This window comes from Taudactylus pleione, unplaced genomic scaffold (genome assembly GCF_031769625.1).
Source record: "Taudactylus pleione unplaced genomic scaffold, aTauple2 ptg000201l, whole genome shotgun sequence".
Taxonomy (NCBI): domain Eukaryota; kingdom Metazoa; phylum Chordata; class Amphibia; order Anura; family Myobatrachidae; genus Taudactylus; species Taudactylus pleione.
The window spans coordinates 49,125,219-49,141,360 of NW_028284603.1; the positions used below are offsets into that span (position 1 = coordinate 49,125,219).

General features: G+C 43.4%; 1 protein-coding gene across 1 annotated transcript in view; it reads left to right on the forward strand.

Moving 5' to 3' along the window:
• Window positions 1–16,142, forward strand: part of PYGB (glycogen phosphorylase B) — an 89,543-nt gene that overhangs the window by 46,677 nt on the left and 26,724 nt on the right. Inside the window, exons 6-9 of the mRNA XM_088477603.1 lie at window positions 3,465–3,576; window positions 8,402–8,484; window positions 8,610–8,753; window positions 12,705–12,797. Of these exons, the coding sequence (XP_088333729.1) occupies window positions 3,465–3,576; window positions 8,402–8,484; window positions 8,610–8,753; window positions 12,705–12,797 (432 nt within the window). The remainder of the gene's footprint in view (window positions 1–3,464; window positions 3,577–8,401; window positions 8,485–8,609; window positions 8,754–12,704; window positions 12,798–16,142) is intronic.

The window sequence follows — 16,142 nt, forward strand, 5'->3', positions numbered from 1 at the left end:
TCATGCTGGCTTTATATGATTTGCTTCCACTATTCCTTCTGGTGCTTTGATTTATAATTGCATGTGATTAGAGGAGTGTCTGTGTGACAAATTGTACACATTAGACATATCTCTGTATAAGGTGTGCCACGCCATCATTTTTAAATTGAGTACATTTTTATTGGTTTATAGAAATACATTAACAAATAACCAAACAAAATAAATAATAAAAAATATATAATAAAAATAAAAATAATTTATATATATATATATATATATATATATATATATATATATATACATATGCATACACATTTACATACATACACACATACATACAGTCAGGTCCATAAATATTGGGACATTGACAGAATTTTCATATTTTGGCCTCTATTCAGCACCACAATGGCTTTGAAATGAAACAAACAAGATGTGATTTAACTGCAGACTTTCAGATTTAATTTAAGAGTAATTGCATCCAAATCAGGTGAACGGTGTAAGAATTACAACGGTTTCTATATGTGCCTCCCACTTTTTAAGGGGCCAAAAGTAATGGGACAAACTAAACAATCCTAAATCTAACTTTCACTTTTTAATACTTTGTTGCAAATCCTTTGCAGGCAATTACAGCCTGAAGTCTGGAACGCATAGACATCACCAGACGCTGGGTTTCATCCCTAGTGATGCTCTGCCAGGCCTCTACTGCAAATGTCTTCAGTTCCTGCTTGTTCTTGGGGCATTTTCCCTTGTTTTATCTTCATCAAGTGAAATGCATGCTCAATCGGATTCAGGTCAGGGGATTGACATGGCCATTGCATAACATTCCACTTTTTAGCCTTAAAAAACTCTTTGGTTGGTTTTGCAGTATGCTTCGGGTCATTGTCCATCTGCACTGTGAAGCGCCGTCCAATGAGTTCTGAAGCATTTGACTGAATATGAGCATATAATATTGCCCGAAACACTTCAGAATTCATTCTGCAGCTTTTGTCAGCAGTCACATCATCAATAAATACAAGGGAACCAGTTCCATTGGCAGCCATACATGCCCACACCATGACACTACCACCACCATGCTTCACTGATGAGGTGGTATGTTTTGGATCATGAGCAGTTCCTTTCCTTTTCTTCTCTTCCCATCACTCTGGTACAAGTTGATCTTTGTCTCATCTGTCCATAGAATGTTGTTCCAGAACTGTAATGGCTTTTTTAGATGTTGTTTGGCAAACTCTAATCTGGTCTTCCTGTTTTTGTGGCTCACCAATGGATTGCATCTTGTGGTGAACCCTCTATATTCACTCTTGTGAAGTCTTCTCTTGATTGTTGACTTTGACACATATACATCTACCTCCTGGAGAGTGTTCTTGATTTGGCCAACTGTTGTGAAGGGGTTTTTCTTCACCAGGGAAATAACTCTTTTGTCATCCACCACAGTTGTTTTCCGTGGTGTTCCGGGTCTTTTGGTGTTGCTGAGCTCTCCGGTGGGTTCTTTCTTTTTAAGAATGTTCCAAACAGTTGATTTGACCACACCTAATGTTTTTGCTATCTCTCTGATGGGTTTGTTTTGATTTTTCAGCCTAATGATGGCTTGCTTCACTGATTGTGACAGCTCTTTGGATCTCTTATTGAGAGTCGACAGCAACTGATTCCAAATGCAAATGTCACACCTAGAATCAACTCCAGACCTTTTACCTGCTTAATTGATAATGAAATAACGAGGGAATAGCCCACACCTGTCCATGAAATAGCTTTTGAGTTGATAGTCCCATTACTTTTGGCCCCTTAAAAAGTGGGAGGCACATATTAAAACTGTTGTAATTCCTACACCGTTCACCCGATTTGGATGTAATTACCCTCAAATTAAATATGAAAGTCTGCAGTTAAAGCACATCTTGTTTGTTTCATTTCAAAACCATTGTGGTGGTGAATAGAGGCCAAAATATGAAAATTCTGTCAATGTCCCAATATTTATGGACCTGACTGTATATACACATAAATACATAATCAAATAACAGTATCTGGAATATAAAACCTAGATCTACAAACTGCATCCCAGATCCATTGCATATAAAAAATATTAATCTGTATACCAAAACAATAAACATAGAGAAAAAAAAAACATATATATATATATATATATATACACACACATAAAATATATATATATAAAAAAAAATAATAATAAAAAAAAAAAATACCACACTATACAAATATTGTCAAAAATAACACCTGAAAAATTTTCAAAATCAACTAGATCCCAATACATTCTGCTCTCAACTTATCACACAGCACATTACCTCCAACAAAGTAATAATCTACCTCATTATCCTAACAATAATATACCGGTCAATCATTAGACAGTGCACGGGCATAACAGGATTTAAGCCAACTGCTCCAGATACGTTCATACTTTTTCATGTTCAACAGTGGTACGGACCAAGGACAGCCAAGCATTATAACCTGGTCCTGTAGGAGCCATCCACGACCGAGCCACACATACCTTAGCTAGTGTACACATATTGACAATGTATTGCTTAAGATATCTGTCCACTACCTCATCGGCCATAGAGCCTAAACAGCACGTCAATGGCATAGCTAAAGTGGGAGCAATACCTGTATTGGATAAAACTCTCAGAACCTTATTCCAAAAAATGCTAACCACCGGACAATCCCATAGAAGGTGCCAGAAAGTACCGCTATTAATTTTACACTTAGGGCATATGTCAGATGCTCTCCCCCCCAAATTTTAGCAAACGAACAGGAGTTAAATAGGTACGGTGTAGAATAAACAGTTGAATCTGTTGAAATCTTATAGAAGTTGTGGAAATACGAGGAGCTTCTAGAGTGCCACGCCATAATTTAAATGAATGTGTTTGCTGTTTTGTACATATCCAATTAGCTAATTGTCGGCGCTGACCAATTAAATAAGTGGCCAATACCCTGCGCGTTAATTACCAGAGGGGGCACTTTTCCTTGCAGCCTCAGGAGCAGGGAGTAAAAGTCAGCGTAAAAATGCACCTCTGGTAATTAATGTGTGGGGAAACCTATTAGATTCCGCATATTGGGCCTCATTCATTAACGAGTTTTATCACTCAAAACTAGTGATAATACTCGCTGTTTATGAAAAATGATGCTCCAGCCAATCAGCTCCCAACTGTCATCTATTTGAAAAATGACAGTTAGGAGCTGATTGGCTGGAGCACCATTTATCATACACAGCGAGTATTATCACTCGTTTTGAGTGATAAAACTCGTTGATGAATGAGGCCCTTTATGCGGTATCAGTTGGTCACCGTGTGTTACCAGACGTCTTACAACACCGGGAAAAGGCTAAATAATTCATTAGCTCCGGGCGTGAAACCTGGAGCTTTTACCCACACGGTAAACGTCACACCTAATTGAATATGCCCCATAGATTAACATGCAGCATGCCATAATGGCACAAATCTGAGCTGGTGAATAGATGGTCTCTGTTTATCCCTCTGCAGATAGTTCTGGCGATGCCCTACGACACTCCAGTTCCTGGCTATAAAAACAACACTGTGAACACCATGCGGCTTTGGTCAGCAAAGGCACCGAACGAGTTCAACCTACAAGAGTGTAAGATAACTGGAGATTATATTTCTCTTTATTTTCTGTGTCAAAGCTTACTGCCATCTGCTTAGTTTAAAGCTTTTTATGTTTGACATGCCTGTCTGATAAATATACTTTAAGCTTATAACTGCACAAGCAGACTTTATTTACTATTGGCATTTATTGAGATTGTACCCATGGCTCCGATTTTTCCCTTGAATCACGGCTTTAAAAGCTTCATCTCGTCCCCTCGACTTCCAGCCTTCCATTGCGGTCCTTCCATATGCCATAGTAATCAAAATTTTTCGGTTTATAATCCACATACCCATCGTCATTCTACATGTGTTGTTTAATGCTAGTGAGTTTCAGAGGTTTTTACTTGAAGTTTAGAGATAATTGGGAGCTTCAGGATGCAGAGCAAACACAAACAATGCAACAAATAGCATTACCAAAGTGCAAGCAAGCAAAGCAAGAAAATGGCCACTGGGTATGGTCACTTTACAAACAATGGTATTTATTATCTTATAGACAGCTTATAATCATTACAAACACTTGTAAAATGCATAAAATATTGTCAGTGGATATAAGATTTGTGAAGAATGAATATAGGTATAAGTGATAACACTTCTAGACAGCTCTGTTATATGTATGCAAACGTAAGTGTGTGGGGTTTGTATATTCTCCCTGTGCTTGCGTGGGTTTCCTCCGTGTACTCCGGTTTCCTCCCACACTCCAAAATATACTGGTAGGTTAATTGGCTCCCCACAAAATTAACCCTAGTGTGTATGTTTGCGAGCATGTGGTAGGGAATATAGATTGTAAGCTCCACTGTTCAGGGACTGATGTGATTGGCCAGATATTCTCTGTAAAGCGCTGCGGAATATGTGTGTGCTATATAAATAACTGGTAATAAATAAAAAATAAAAAAATAATCATACACTGCTCCAGCCGGCCATACACGGTGCGATTTTATGTTGGTAAGATGTGTTGAACGATTGCCCTTGAAATTCTTCCCTTGAAATTCTCCTTACGATGTGGTCTAAATGGTGTACGATTGATCGTTACGATCATACGATAAGATGCATACATGTGTATCACATTGTACACAGTAGATCGTAATCTTACGGTTTTCCAGTAAGATCTCCAATCCAGCTATATGCATCGGCATAGTAAACACACAGGATCAACACACGATGAGCACGATTGATCGTTACGATTGAACGAAATCTTACACTTTGTGCAAATAATCACACCGTGTATGGGCTGCATTAGGGTAGTGCCACACAAGCTGGATAATAGTTTTTCAGATAAATTTTGTGTCATTGACCAGAACAGCCTTGTATATAGATTACAGGAGGGAAGAAACAGCAGACTTTAAATGCTGCAATTTTTATCTTGGGTTGTCCTAATTTGAAGAAAAATGTTTAAATAATTAATTCTAGTGACAGATTTGGATGAAGGCATTTGCTGAATGAATCTTTGTTACAGAAGTAATACTCATGGGAATAAAGAAAAACCTTTTATGGAGTGAAGAGAACAGATGTAACAAGTGTATGGGAGCCCTATTATAGATGCAAGTCATCCAATCTATGTAGAGGGCATAGAAAGTAAAGACATTCATAGCATTCCAGCTCTGGATTCTGGACCTGCCAGGCAGTGACTACTTCCATCAGCAGTCCTCTGGTAATATTCCTTCTCTGGATGCTGCCTATCTGCTGCCGCTGCCCTGAATTGGCCACGTAGATAGAGGCGTCAGTCAACAGGTTTCCCCACTACAGAATATTACAATGGTTATCACAGCGTGAAGCTCTTGTCATTATCACTGCAGTTCCTATAGCTATATAAGGTGATGGTGCCTGCACCAGGCTATTGCTATTTTAGGTGATCTCTGGCAAGGTTGTCAGGTTGCATTATTATGAATTGTAATATACCACAAATTAACCTAATTTTTCTAGTGATGAAAGAAAAGAGCTCTATTCAACTAATAACCTGGTATGTAGAAATGAGAGTGTTGTGAAAAGGAATCAGTATGTTGGTGTATTGTAATGAGCTACACAGGTCTTAGCTGTGTACAAGACAGATTAACTGAGGGTGAAAGGTTATTAGGTGGAAGGGAAGGGGCCATAATCTCATCTGTGCAACGTCTTTCCCTTTGGACAGGTTCCAGCTCGCACACGTCACTGCGGGTGAAATGGTAATATAGACAAACTGTAGTTAAATCGATGTTGAATATGTGTGCGATAAATGTTGCTTAATGTAAATATTAGCACTGATAAAACTTACCTGTAGTTTTACAACTATATAATAAAGCACCAGATGTCTTCTCATCTCCTTACTATATGTTGTATTATTTTAAGGCTCCAATTGTTTTGAAGCACAAAGCAGGAAAGCTCTATAACATGCTCAGGCCCTACCCCTGGGGGTATATTTACTAAAGTGCGGGTTTATAGAAGTGGAGATGTTGCCCATAGCAACCAATCAGAATCTAGCTATTATCTTCTAGAAGGTGCTAGATAAATGATAAGTAGAATGTGATTGGTTGCTATGGGCAACATCTCCATTTCTAAAATCCTGCACTTTAGTAAATATACCCCCTGGTGCTATCTGGGTGAAAAGGCAGTAAAACAAGTTACAGGATCCAATTCCTAGTATTCCTGGTAATGGATGTGTATCAGCTATCTGTGTTCTAGGAAATAGTCATTCAGTTACAGATTACTGTGGCAAACGTACCCTGCCCTGGGAGACCCAAGGCTGCCTCTAATGCTAACATTTAGCAATGAACATTGAGCCTGATTTAGTTTACGCAGTTGAGCGACTATTGGCTGACAGTGCATATGTCGTGGTCGCACGGTTCACGCGCCGAGAAATCAGGTGATCGGGCCAACGATTGTATAGATTGGTATGAAGGACCATTGCAGGAGCAGTAGCCGATAAACGTCTCATAATGCTCTTGCAACAGTCGGGATTGGGAGGTCGCATTTTATGTGCTGTTTAATACTTCAGTCGTCCTCCCAATCCTATAGAAGCCTGTACACACTGAGCTATTTGGAGCACAGTGTGTACGGGGACTCGCAGGGGGTCGTGCTGGGGACACAGCACTCAGCTGATTGGGAGCGTTTTGTTGATCAGCCGAATGATCACAAAGGTGTGTACCCAGCTTAACCCTGAACTTATTCAGATTGGCCCTCGCAGCTCCGTAGCCGGGGTCAAGAAGTCTGCGTCTCAGCCTGTCAATCAGGATGCGGCTCAGGGGGCACAGCATGTGACGCCGCAGGTTCTGCACATGCACTGAATGGGTCCTACGCACGTGCCCCACCATCTGAGATGTACACAAACCATCTTTGTATGAGGCTCTAGGTACAACAGTGCTTATGGGAAGTATATGGCAAACTGCTCAACTTGCCAGACACACATCCCCCCCTGCACAGGTGATAGAGAACTACATTAATATAATTGGATTTGATTGGATGCAACGGACAATTTGGTCGCCATATTTATGTAGGAAGATTTTGTATCTGTTTACTGGATACAGCTTCCCAGAGTCATAACTTCAGGGTGACTAGACTGGCAAATGTCCAGGGGCCCAGAAGGTGAAGGGGATCCACCGCCGTGCACCCTGCAGACTGTACAGCTCCTCTGAACGTCCTAAGTATGCTTGGATCAGTGCAGTAGTGACCTGGAGTCTTCAAACTCACCTGGGAGCGTGCACTTGACGCCCATGACATTCCTGCTGCTGCAAGTGGCCAGAATGCAACAGTGCACACCGCCACCGCTAGGAACGCACAGGGGGCCTGATTCACTACGGATCGCTATTACGATCGCAGCTCCGATTATGCATGCAGGTCTGCTGCGAAAATATGCTAATGACTACAATCGCAAAGCTATTATAGAGACGCCCAATGCCAGCACAGAGACGCCCACTAGCGCTTTCTCACATACCTTGCAATCCTGCGTATACATCGGGAACATCGAGTGACATCGGCCCCTCACACACAATTACAACATGTCTGACCTTACTCGGAAATTTCTAACCTCATTGCACGCAGTGAGCATTTAAGCTGCGTATGTCGTCGCAGTGGCTAAATTATGCACGTCCATTCAACAGCGTTCAAACTGAAAGGCACGCCTGCATTTCTCCGACCACCCCCGTCACCACCCCCAAACTCCGATGTCCCGTCCTTCCTTCTGTGATGGCTTTGTATCTGCGTGAGTGATTTCAGTGGGATCACAATGCTAACTCGCGCACTGCAGTGCTTACGCATGCGCAGTACGCAACAATCGTCCATCTGCGTACGCTATCGCAATAGTGATCCATGCTGAATCAGGCCAAGGGACACGCAGTGAGCACAGAGAAAGGTGATTGGCTGGCTGCCGCACGCTTGGTTAGAAGTGCATACACACTGGCTGATGTCGACGATGTGTCGGCCTAATCCGCCGGATCGGACGACATATCGTCTACCTATCTGCTAACGTGTACCCAGCTTTAGAATTTTTCCACATTTTCCACTATCACAATTTTTTCACCAGATTTCTTGGCCATTTGAAAAATGGAAACAGGTGGGTTGACTGTGAGTTATGGTAACTTAAAGTATAAGGCACTATAATGCAAAATAACAACAACTATTTGTTCTAATAATTGCATATATATGATGATATGTTCTTATTTTAAATAAATATCCCTTATTATAGATATGATAATGATCAGTGCACTGGATATTACCCTTCCATGGTAAAAAATACCCCTCAATCATACTAAAAAGAGAAAATATGGAAAGCACTGTGAAAATATAACCTATTTATAAATTAGATATATGGTTCCTCTTAATAATGTTTGACTCTCTATCTGTTACAGTTAATATTGGTGATTACATAGAGGCTGTATTGGATAGAAATCTGGCTGAAAATATCTCCCGAGTTCTTTACCCCAATGATAATGTAAGTCTTGGCTCTGTAGTAGAAATTCCATCAGGTACATTTTCTTTAGTCTGTAACATCTGACTTTAATCTGTCTGACCTGAAAATGAATATGGAGATGACCTCTTCCCATGTCCTCCCTGCAGTTCTTTGAAGGTAAGGAGTTACGGCTGAAGCAGGAGTACTTTGTCGTAGCTGCCACTCTGCAAGACATCATCAGGCGATTCAAGTCTTCCAAGTTTGGATGCCGGGACCCGGTTAGAACTTGCTTCGACACATTCCCAGATAAGGTAAATTAGTGCCAGACAGTCCTGAACCAGCGATTTGAAGATTGGGACCATTCATATTACCTTATCAAGTATGACTAAATAGTTTAAGACAATGAATTACATATTTAAATCCGCTCCTTATGTCCTAATGTTCACAACATTCATACTGTATTATTAAAGGACATCTAAGCCTCAAAATTAAAAATGTACAAATATAAATTGTAACAGTGTTAGGGCAATAGGTGCCATCTCCTGGGGCAGACAGTAGTATACAGCAGCCGAGAGATTATACAAGTCCAAGGTTTATGGTGTAACTGGCCTCAGACAGTTTTTTTTTTGTTTTTTTTTTAAAAATCTGTTTATTAAGAGAATTTTTCTGAATATACAAAAAGATGACAAATATAACATATTAAATAGCTTTCAAAAATTACAGAAATTTGCATCTATAGCTATAATACAAAATAACATTACATCAGCGGCATTGATAACAAAAAAGAAAGTAAGAAGAAAAAAGTGGAGTGAGAGGAGAGGAAAAATTGATAAGAAGGGAGATAAGGGTAATATACAAGAGATAAGAGAATAAGAGACAGAAAGTGGGGAGAGAGAGGTATGGGTTATGAGGTATGCCGGCTAGAGTGGTTCATTATTACACTATATAGTATATAACTGCTAAAGAGGGTTATTAGATTGTGGTCAAGGGGGGCTCAGCATCAAAGTGGGATGTCCAGGGGGACCATATTTTAATAAATTGATCCGGGGTAGCCTCAGCCAGTTTTATTAAGCAGAAAAATAAAATAAAAACATCCAAATAAATACCTTGCCTGTCCGGCACTAACTAAACATAAGTTGTTCCTGACTAACGCTACAAAAAACAGAAGTTTAAGTAAGTTAAGTTCACTTGTATCCAGTTGCAGGTTTTCTCTCACACAGACTCTGCAGTCCCTTTCCCCAGGCAGTGATAGATATAATAACACCCTCATGCAGGTGAAATCACTAATTAGACTTCTCTGCCACATATCTAAAGCTGGGCATACACGGCCAGATAAAATGTCTGTCAGACCGACAGACATTTTTCCTGGCAGCCTGCCAGCCGCAGATGTCCGCGGCATACACTGTGAGAGAAATCTCACAGTGTATTAGCCGACATCTGCGCTCCACCCCAGGGGGAGGAGACATTTCCCCGTTCCTTTCCGTAGGAAGGAACACAGGAAATATCTGTCTGTCGGCCGCGGCTGGGCATACACTGCCCGATGCGGCCGACAATTTACCGGTAAATATCGCATCGGACGGGCATGCTGGACAATCCGGCATGCCCGACCGAGCAATATTTAACCCTCGGTCGCCCCCCCCACACGCTACAATTATCGGGGCGATCCGCGGATATCGGGCATTTAACAAACTTGTCTGACGACCATTTTCATCTGTTTTCTGGCATTTAGGAGCAAATTGCTGATCATCATTTACTCCCATACGTTACCAGATTTTCATTCCAACCATCAACTAGTTGGATGGTTGGACAGATAATCTTTAGATGTGTGGCCAGCTTAAGGCTAAAGGCCCCAAGAACCCGAACTTGGCCTAATGGATGGAGCCCGCCCTCACTCTCCATCCATAACCCCAGAAACCCTTAACCAGCTTTTACCAAATCCCAAAAGCTCTCAGCGGAACAATCACAGACATCTTCCTGGGGTTTTAAAATGCATAGGTCAGAAACCTAGGAAAAATATACATGCCCTCAAACACTATTCCAGTGTTCTTGTCACAAAATCATGAAGGTAAAATACATGTTTCGAGTTAGCAATTTCTTCTCCATTTGTTCAGAGGCGTCACTTACCTGGGTGACACCCGGTGCGGCAGCTCGGCAGGTCGGAGGTCTGCCGCACGCCGTTGGCACGCGTGGCTTAGCGGAAGGGGCGTGACATCACTCCGCGAAGCCACGCCCCCTTATGTGTGTCGCACTTTGGGGCTTTACCGCCCCCTGTTCTCGGCACACAGTGGGCTTACCCAGCACTCCAGCCCACAGTCTCTCCCCTGCCTCTCTCCGCGTTCTGGCTCCTTGGTGATACCATCCGACAGGGTGACACCAAAATAGCAGAGCAGCTCTGCTATTTTGGTGTCACCCCCTCGTTTGGTGTCACCCGCACCCCCCTAGTGATGCCAGTGCATTCATTATAGATAGCTGAAACCAGAACCCTCAATTTTGTAACCACTGTCCTAATGGGATGTGGGCGGACCCCAGTGTTTTGGTTTTTGTTGTAACTCATCATCTTATTTTGGGTTTGGTTTTTGCAAACCCACCCTCAAGTATTTTGGTTCAGATTCAACTTTGATTCAGTTTTGCATGCCTTAAAGATTAATAAAAACCGATAAAAAAATTGATAAGAATGGATAAATTGATAAAACAGCTAAAATCATGTACTTTGGACCTGTTTACATGCAATCCAAAACCCGAGTTCGGTTTTTAAACCGAGTTTCAAACTGACTGCAGAGTCGAGCCTGGACTCGGTTTGACTCGAAACCCCAAAGTAATTCCAAACTGGGGCTTGATTTGAATTGGAACCCCTAAGTTTTGGTGTGTTCGTATTTCATGATAACAAAACCATACATCTCTAGATCTAATATAAGACAAAATGCATGCGTAGCATACCAGTTAGCTTGTTGCAGGGGTCACTGCATATGAATCCTCCAATTGTATTGTACAGTTTCTGTCACTACGGAGATTTTCTAGCCGGTATCACAGGCACTGTTGTAGCATAGAGAGGCACCACCCTTGTAAACCATAACTGTTTTCTCTAAATGATACAGTAGGACAAAATGCTGGACAGATTTACTTAAGTGAAATCACATCAACTATAGCAGGAATGTATCATTCACTAGCATGCATGCTTTCTCATATATGGTAATGTCATATAGTGGCTTTGTTTGGTCTTTTGTTAGTGGAAAAGGTTTGTTGCCAGTTACAGTTGAAGTAAGAAGCCATTTTTGTTCGTCTGCATCAAAGCTATTTTAATGTATGGACCTCTGATGAGGAAAGCTTATACATATTTTATATGGGTGGTTTTCCAGGTTGACAATCATAATGTCGATATTGAGGAAGTTGTCAATCTTTAAAAGTCGACAGTTGTCATGTCAACACTGGCATAAAGTCGACATGCTCAACTAATCATCATAACCACAGACTAACCCTATCCACAGACTAATCCTAACAGCAGCCTAAAGGGCCCCACACACGGAGCGATATAGCGGCCGATCTGACGGATTGGACGATATCGCCGATATATCGTTCCATGTGTGGTTATGATATCATCCACTGCGCACTTCCGTGGGGCTGTCCGTCGCTCCTCCAGATCTGTCATGCTGCACAAGAGATCTGGAGAAGCGAGGAACGATCCCATGCAGCGCTATGAGGGGGGGTGCCGACATATCGGGCGGTCGGACATTGGATCGCTCTGTGTGGGGACCGCCCGATATGTGGGCCATTGGATCGGCCATCACATAGCCGGCTACACACGGTAAGCCTAACCACAGCCTAGCCCTAACCTCAGCTTAACCCTAACCCTAGCCCTAACAGCAGCCTAGCCTTAACCGCAGCCTAACCCTAACTGCAGCCTAACTCTAATCGCAGGCTAACCCTAACCGCAGCCTAGCCCTAACCACAGGCATACCCTAACCGCAGCCTAACCCTAACCACAGCCTAACCCTAACAACAGGCATACCCAAACCGCAGCCTAACCCTAACCACAGACAACCCCAAACCACAGACTAACCCTAACCCTAAAGTTGATCGTTGACATAATAAAGAAATGCATCATGTTGACATTATGAACATGTCGCCATTATTAACAAAATCATTGACATTATGATTGCCAACATTCAGAACCATTCCGCATTACAGTGTCTACAATATGACTACATACCATTTTATATAGATCCCAAAACTACAACCTTTCTGATTACCTTTGTATTCCACAGGTTGCCATACAGCTAAATGACACTCATCCTGCGCTTGCCATTCCTGAGCTAATGAGGATTTTAGTAGACCTGGAAATGATGGAATGGGACAAGGTATGACACAAAACAGTATAAGAGAAGCTGGTATACTTTGTATATGCTTATGTACTAAGGGACTGAACCTGAGTCGAATGCAGGACTGCAAGGCAGCTAAATTCGTAATGCTAATGGTATGCTAACGCGAGTATACATACATCTTCATGCGCATACATGGCACTGCCTACTTTTTTCTGTCGTCACTCGCAGCCGGCATCACTAGTATCGGCACTTACACGTACCCCATGCTAGGTGCAAGAGGTCCATCTGGTAAAGGTGTCCCAACGACATTCGCACAACTCCGAGTAGGATGTAAGTCTGGCTGCATGCCCATGAGACCCCCACGAGATAGTTCTCCTGCATGGGTTTGCATTGTTATTCATCATTTACGCCAGGTAAAATTCCCTGGATGCGGCCATATACAGAGCTGTGTGTGACTCAGCCACTAAGTGTGCGCCTTTTTATGACAAAGTGAAATGAACAACCTCTACATGATACACATATAAGCAAGATGATGCTGATACAGGGTGACTGCTGCACCAGTCAGCATAGTGTATTGTGTATAAAACCACTCTGGACATCCCAGAAAGCAGACGCTGACCTTCAGTATGCAGACTCCTGGTACTTATGCCTGTGCCTGAATGGGGAAGATGGGGTGGGGGCGTTCTAACAATGGCCAAGCACAGCAAGGACAGGTTTGCACAGTTGTGTACAGATGCAGATACAGGCGCATATGTGCCTTAGAAAACCATATTATTTGTGGGTGGCCGTTCTCAGATGCAGATACCAGATGATGGTGATGCCGGGTGCTAGCCATTATGTAGATGATTTCCTTGTTGCTCTGGCTTGTATTATGCTTTCGAATATACCATATTTAAATCATCTGGTATCAGCATCTGAGAACAGCCATCCACAAATAATATTTTTCCTGTCCCAGAGGAGGAGGCACTTCACGCGGCATCCATTCCCCGGGCGTTAATACCCCTGGTGGATCTTCCCCATTTCTATACAATCCAGTTCTGGCTTGTAGCCGGATACAGGAGAGGAGTGAGGGTTGCCATCAAGTCTTGAGCAGCCTGGATAATATGTGTAGCTGATTTATTGGATTTATTTATTTACTAATACCAGTTATCTACGTACATACCTAAAAGAGCAGTCAACGGGCACAAGCGAACTCTCGTTTGTAATATGTCCTCGATAATTGCTTAACTTCTTGTCAGTAGGTGGAGATTTTAGGCCAAGTGCACCAGATATGATGAAAGTTGTCCCTCTGATTGCACCCTCAGTAGCACAATGGAGAGGAAGATGGGTAAATGTGCAATCTGGTTGGTACTAAGGGCCTGATTCGGACCCGCTCGCTAGGCTGTGTTCGCACGCAGCCTGCCGATGTTTACAACGTGCGCATGCGTATAAGATGCAGTGCGCGTGTGCGCAAACTAGTCATGCGATTGGGAAGCGTTCGCACCCTGGACCTGATTCAGACCTGCTCGCTAGATGCGGCCGCTCGCTCCCAGAGTATGGAAATTCAGCTAAGTGACGTCAAGGCAGCCGCTTGCACGGCAAGGCATAAGCACGCCCACTATGTCTTGGCGAGCGATTACTTTGTGTTTACAGACATCAACCAGCCTGTCTTTAGCCGCCCACTAGCGTACGTCATCTCCAGGAAGTATATACAACCATCGGTACATCGGGTTCCATCGGATCTGACCGCAGCGCTTGCGGTTGACCCTACCGCAAGCACTGCGATCACTTCAGTGTATTATTCAACCAGGTGACGTGCACTGTGACGCTGCCTGTTAATTATGCACGCCCCAGAAACGGCGTGAAAACACTCTGGCACGCCTACCTCCGCAACTGCACTCCCCCGTTACTACTGGACTGCCCCTGTTATTACCCACAAATGGCCTCTCCTGTTACTCATTCCTCTGGGCTGTCTTTGCAGGGCGAGCGAGCACATTCCGATCGCTCGTACTAGTTTGCACACTGCGAACTACACGCATGCGCACATTAGTGAACATCGTCTGCAACGAGTGGCCACTTGCCTGCGAGCAGGTCTGAATCAGTTCCCCTGTACATAGACGCTTCGCTAGATTGAGTGACAGGATGAGCTGTTTGTGGGTGGTGATAGGGGTTGGTCGATGGCAACGGGGGCGTGGTGGAGCGAACGCCGTTTCAGGGGCACACATAATTAGGGGGCTCTACACACGCCGGGCCGGGGGCTGTGTACAAGTCAGGGACTCTCCACAAGCCGGGGGCTGACCACGCAGCTCTACACATGCCAGGTGCCAGGGGCTGACCACGCAGCTCTACACACGCTGGGTGCCGTGGGTTGTCAACGCGTCAGGGGATTGCTGGGTGCCAGGGTCGCTTGTGACCTGTCCCTGAAGTGCTGGATGCCGCAGCATCTAGGAAAGGCGCTAAAGGGCTGACTCTACCTCCTCTTTTTATAGTCCAGGGAGACATCAATCATTTAATGAAAAGCCAGGAGGGGATTCGCCACAGCGGATTGTGTCCCCGGGGACCCACCAATTTTAGAAAAGTGAGTCCCCAGTCCTCATTTTCGGCTATTGCGCGTATTTGCGACACTGTGCAGCGCTCGCAGTGCTTGTGGTAGGGAATGGTCAGCCACAAGTGCTGCGTATCGGTACGATGTTACTCGATGTTACCGATTGTTTCATACACTTTCTGGAGATGACGTGTATTACTAAGGGAAAGTGGGTGTCTGGTGACAGGCTGGTGGGCGTCTAAATACACACCGCGATCGCACGCCAAGACATAGTGCTAATGTCTAGCCGTGCGATCGCAGGATTTGCATACTTTGGCAACTGATGGCTTAGTGCGAACGCATCTAGCGAGCGTATCTGAATCAGGCCCTAAGTACCATCTAGTGTTTTCAATACATATACAGTACTGTGCAAAAGTTTTAGGCAGGTGTGGAAATAATACTGCAAAGTAAGAAGTCTTTCCAATATAGAAGTGTTAATAGTTTACTTTTAGCAATTAACAAAATGCAAAGTGAATGAACAAGAGAAATCTAAATTAAATCAATATGTGGTGTGACCACCCTTTGCATTCAAAACAGCATCAGGTCTTCTAGGTACACTTGCACACAATTTTTGAAGGAACTCTGCAGGGAGGTTGTTCCAAATGGGATCAGTATGATTTACCTCCGGACCTTAGTCCGGCAGTTCACATCCCGATGCCGGAAGACCGGCAGTGAAGATCCCGACAAGGTAAGTAATTTAACTTTTTCTAACCCTTCCCCACCCCCCCCAAACCCTAGCCCTCCTAGTGCCTAATCCTAAACTCCCCCCTCCCCGCAGCCTAAACCTAACCCTCACGGGGGGTGCCAAACCCTAACCT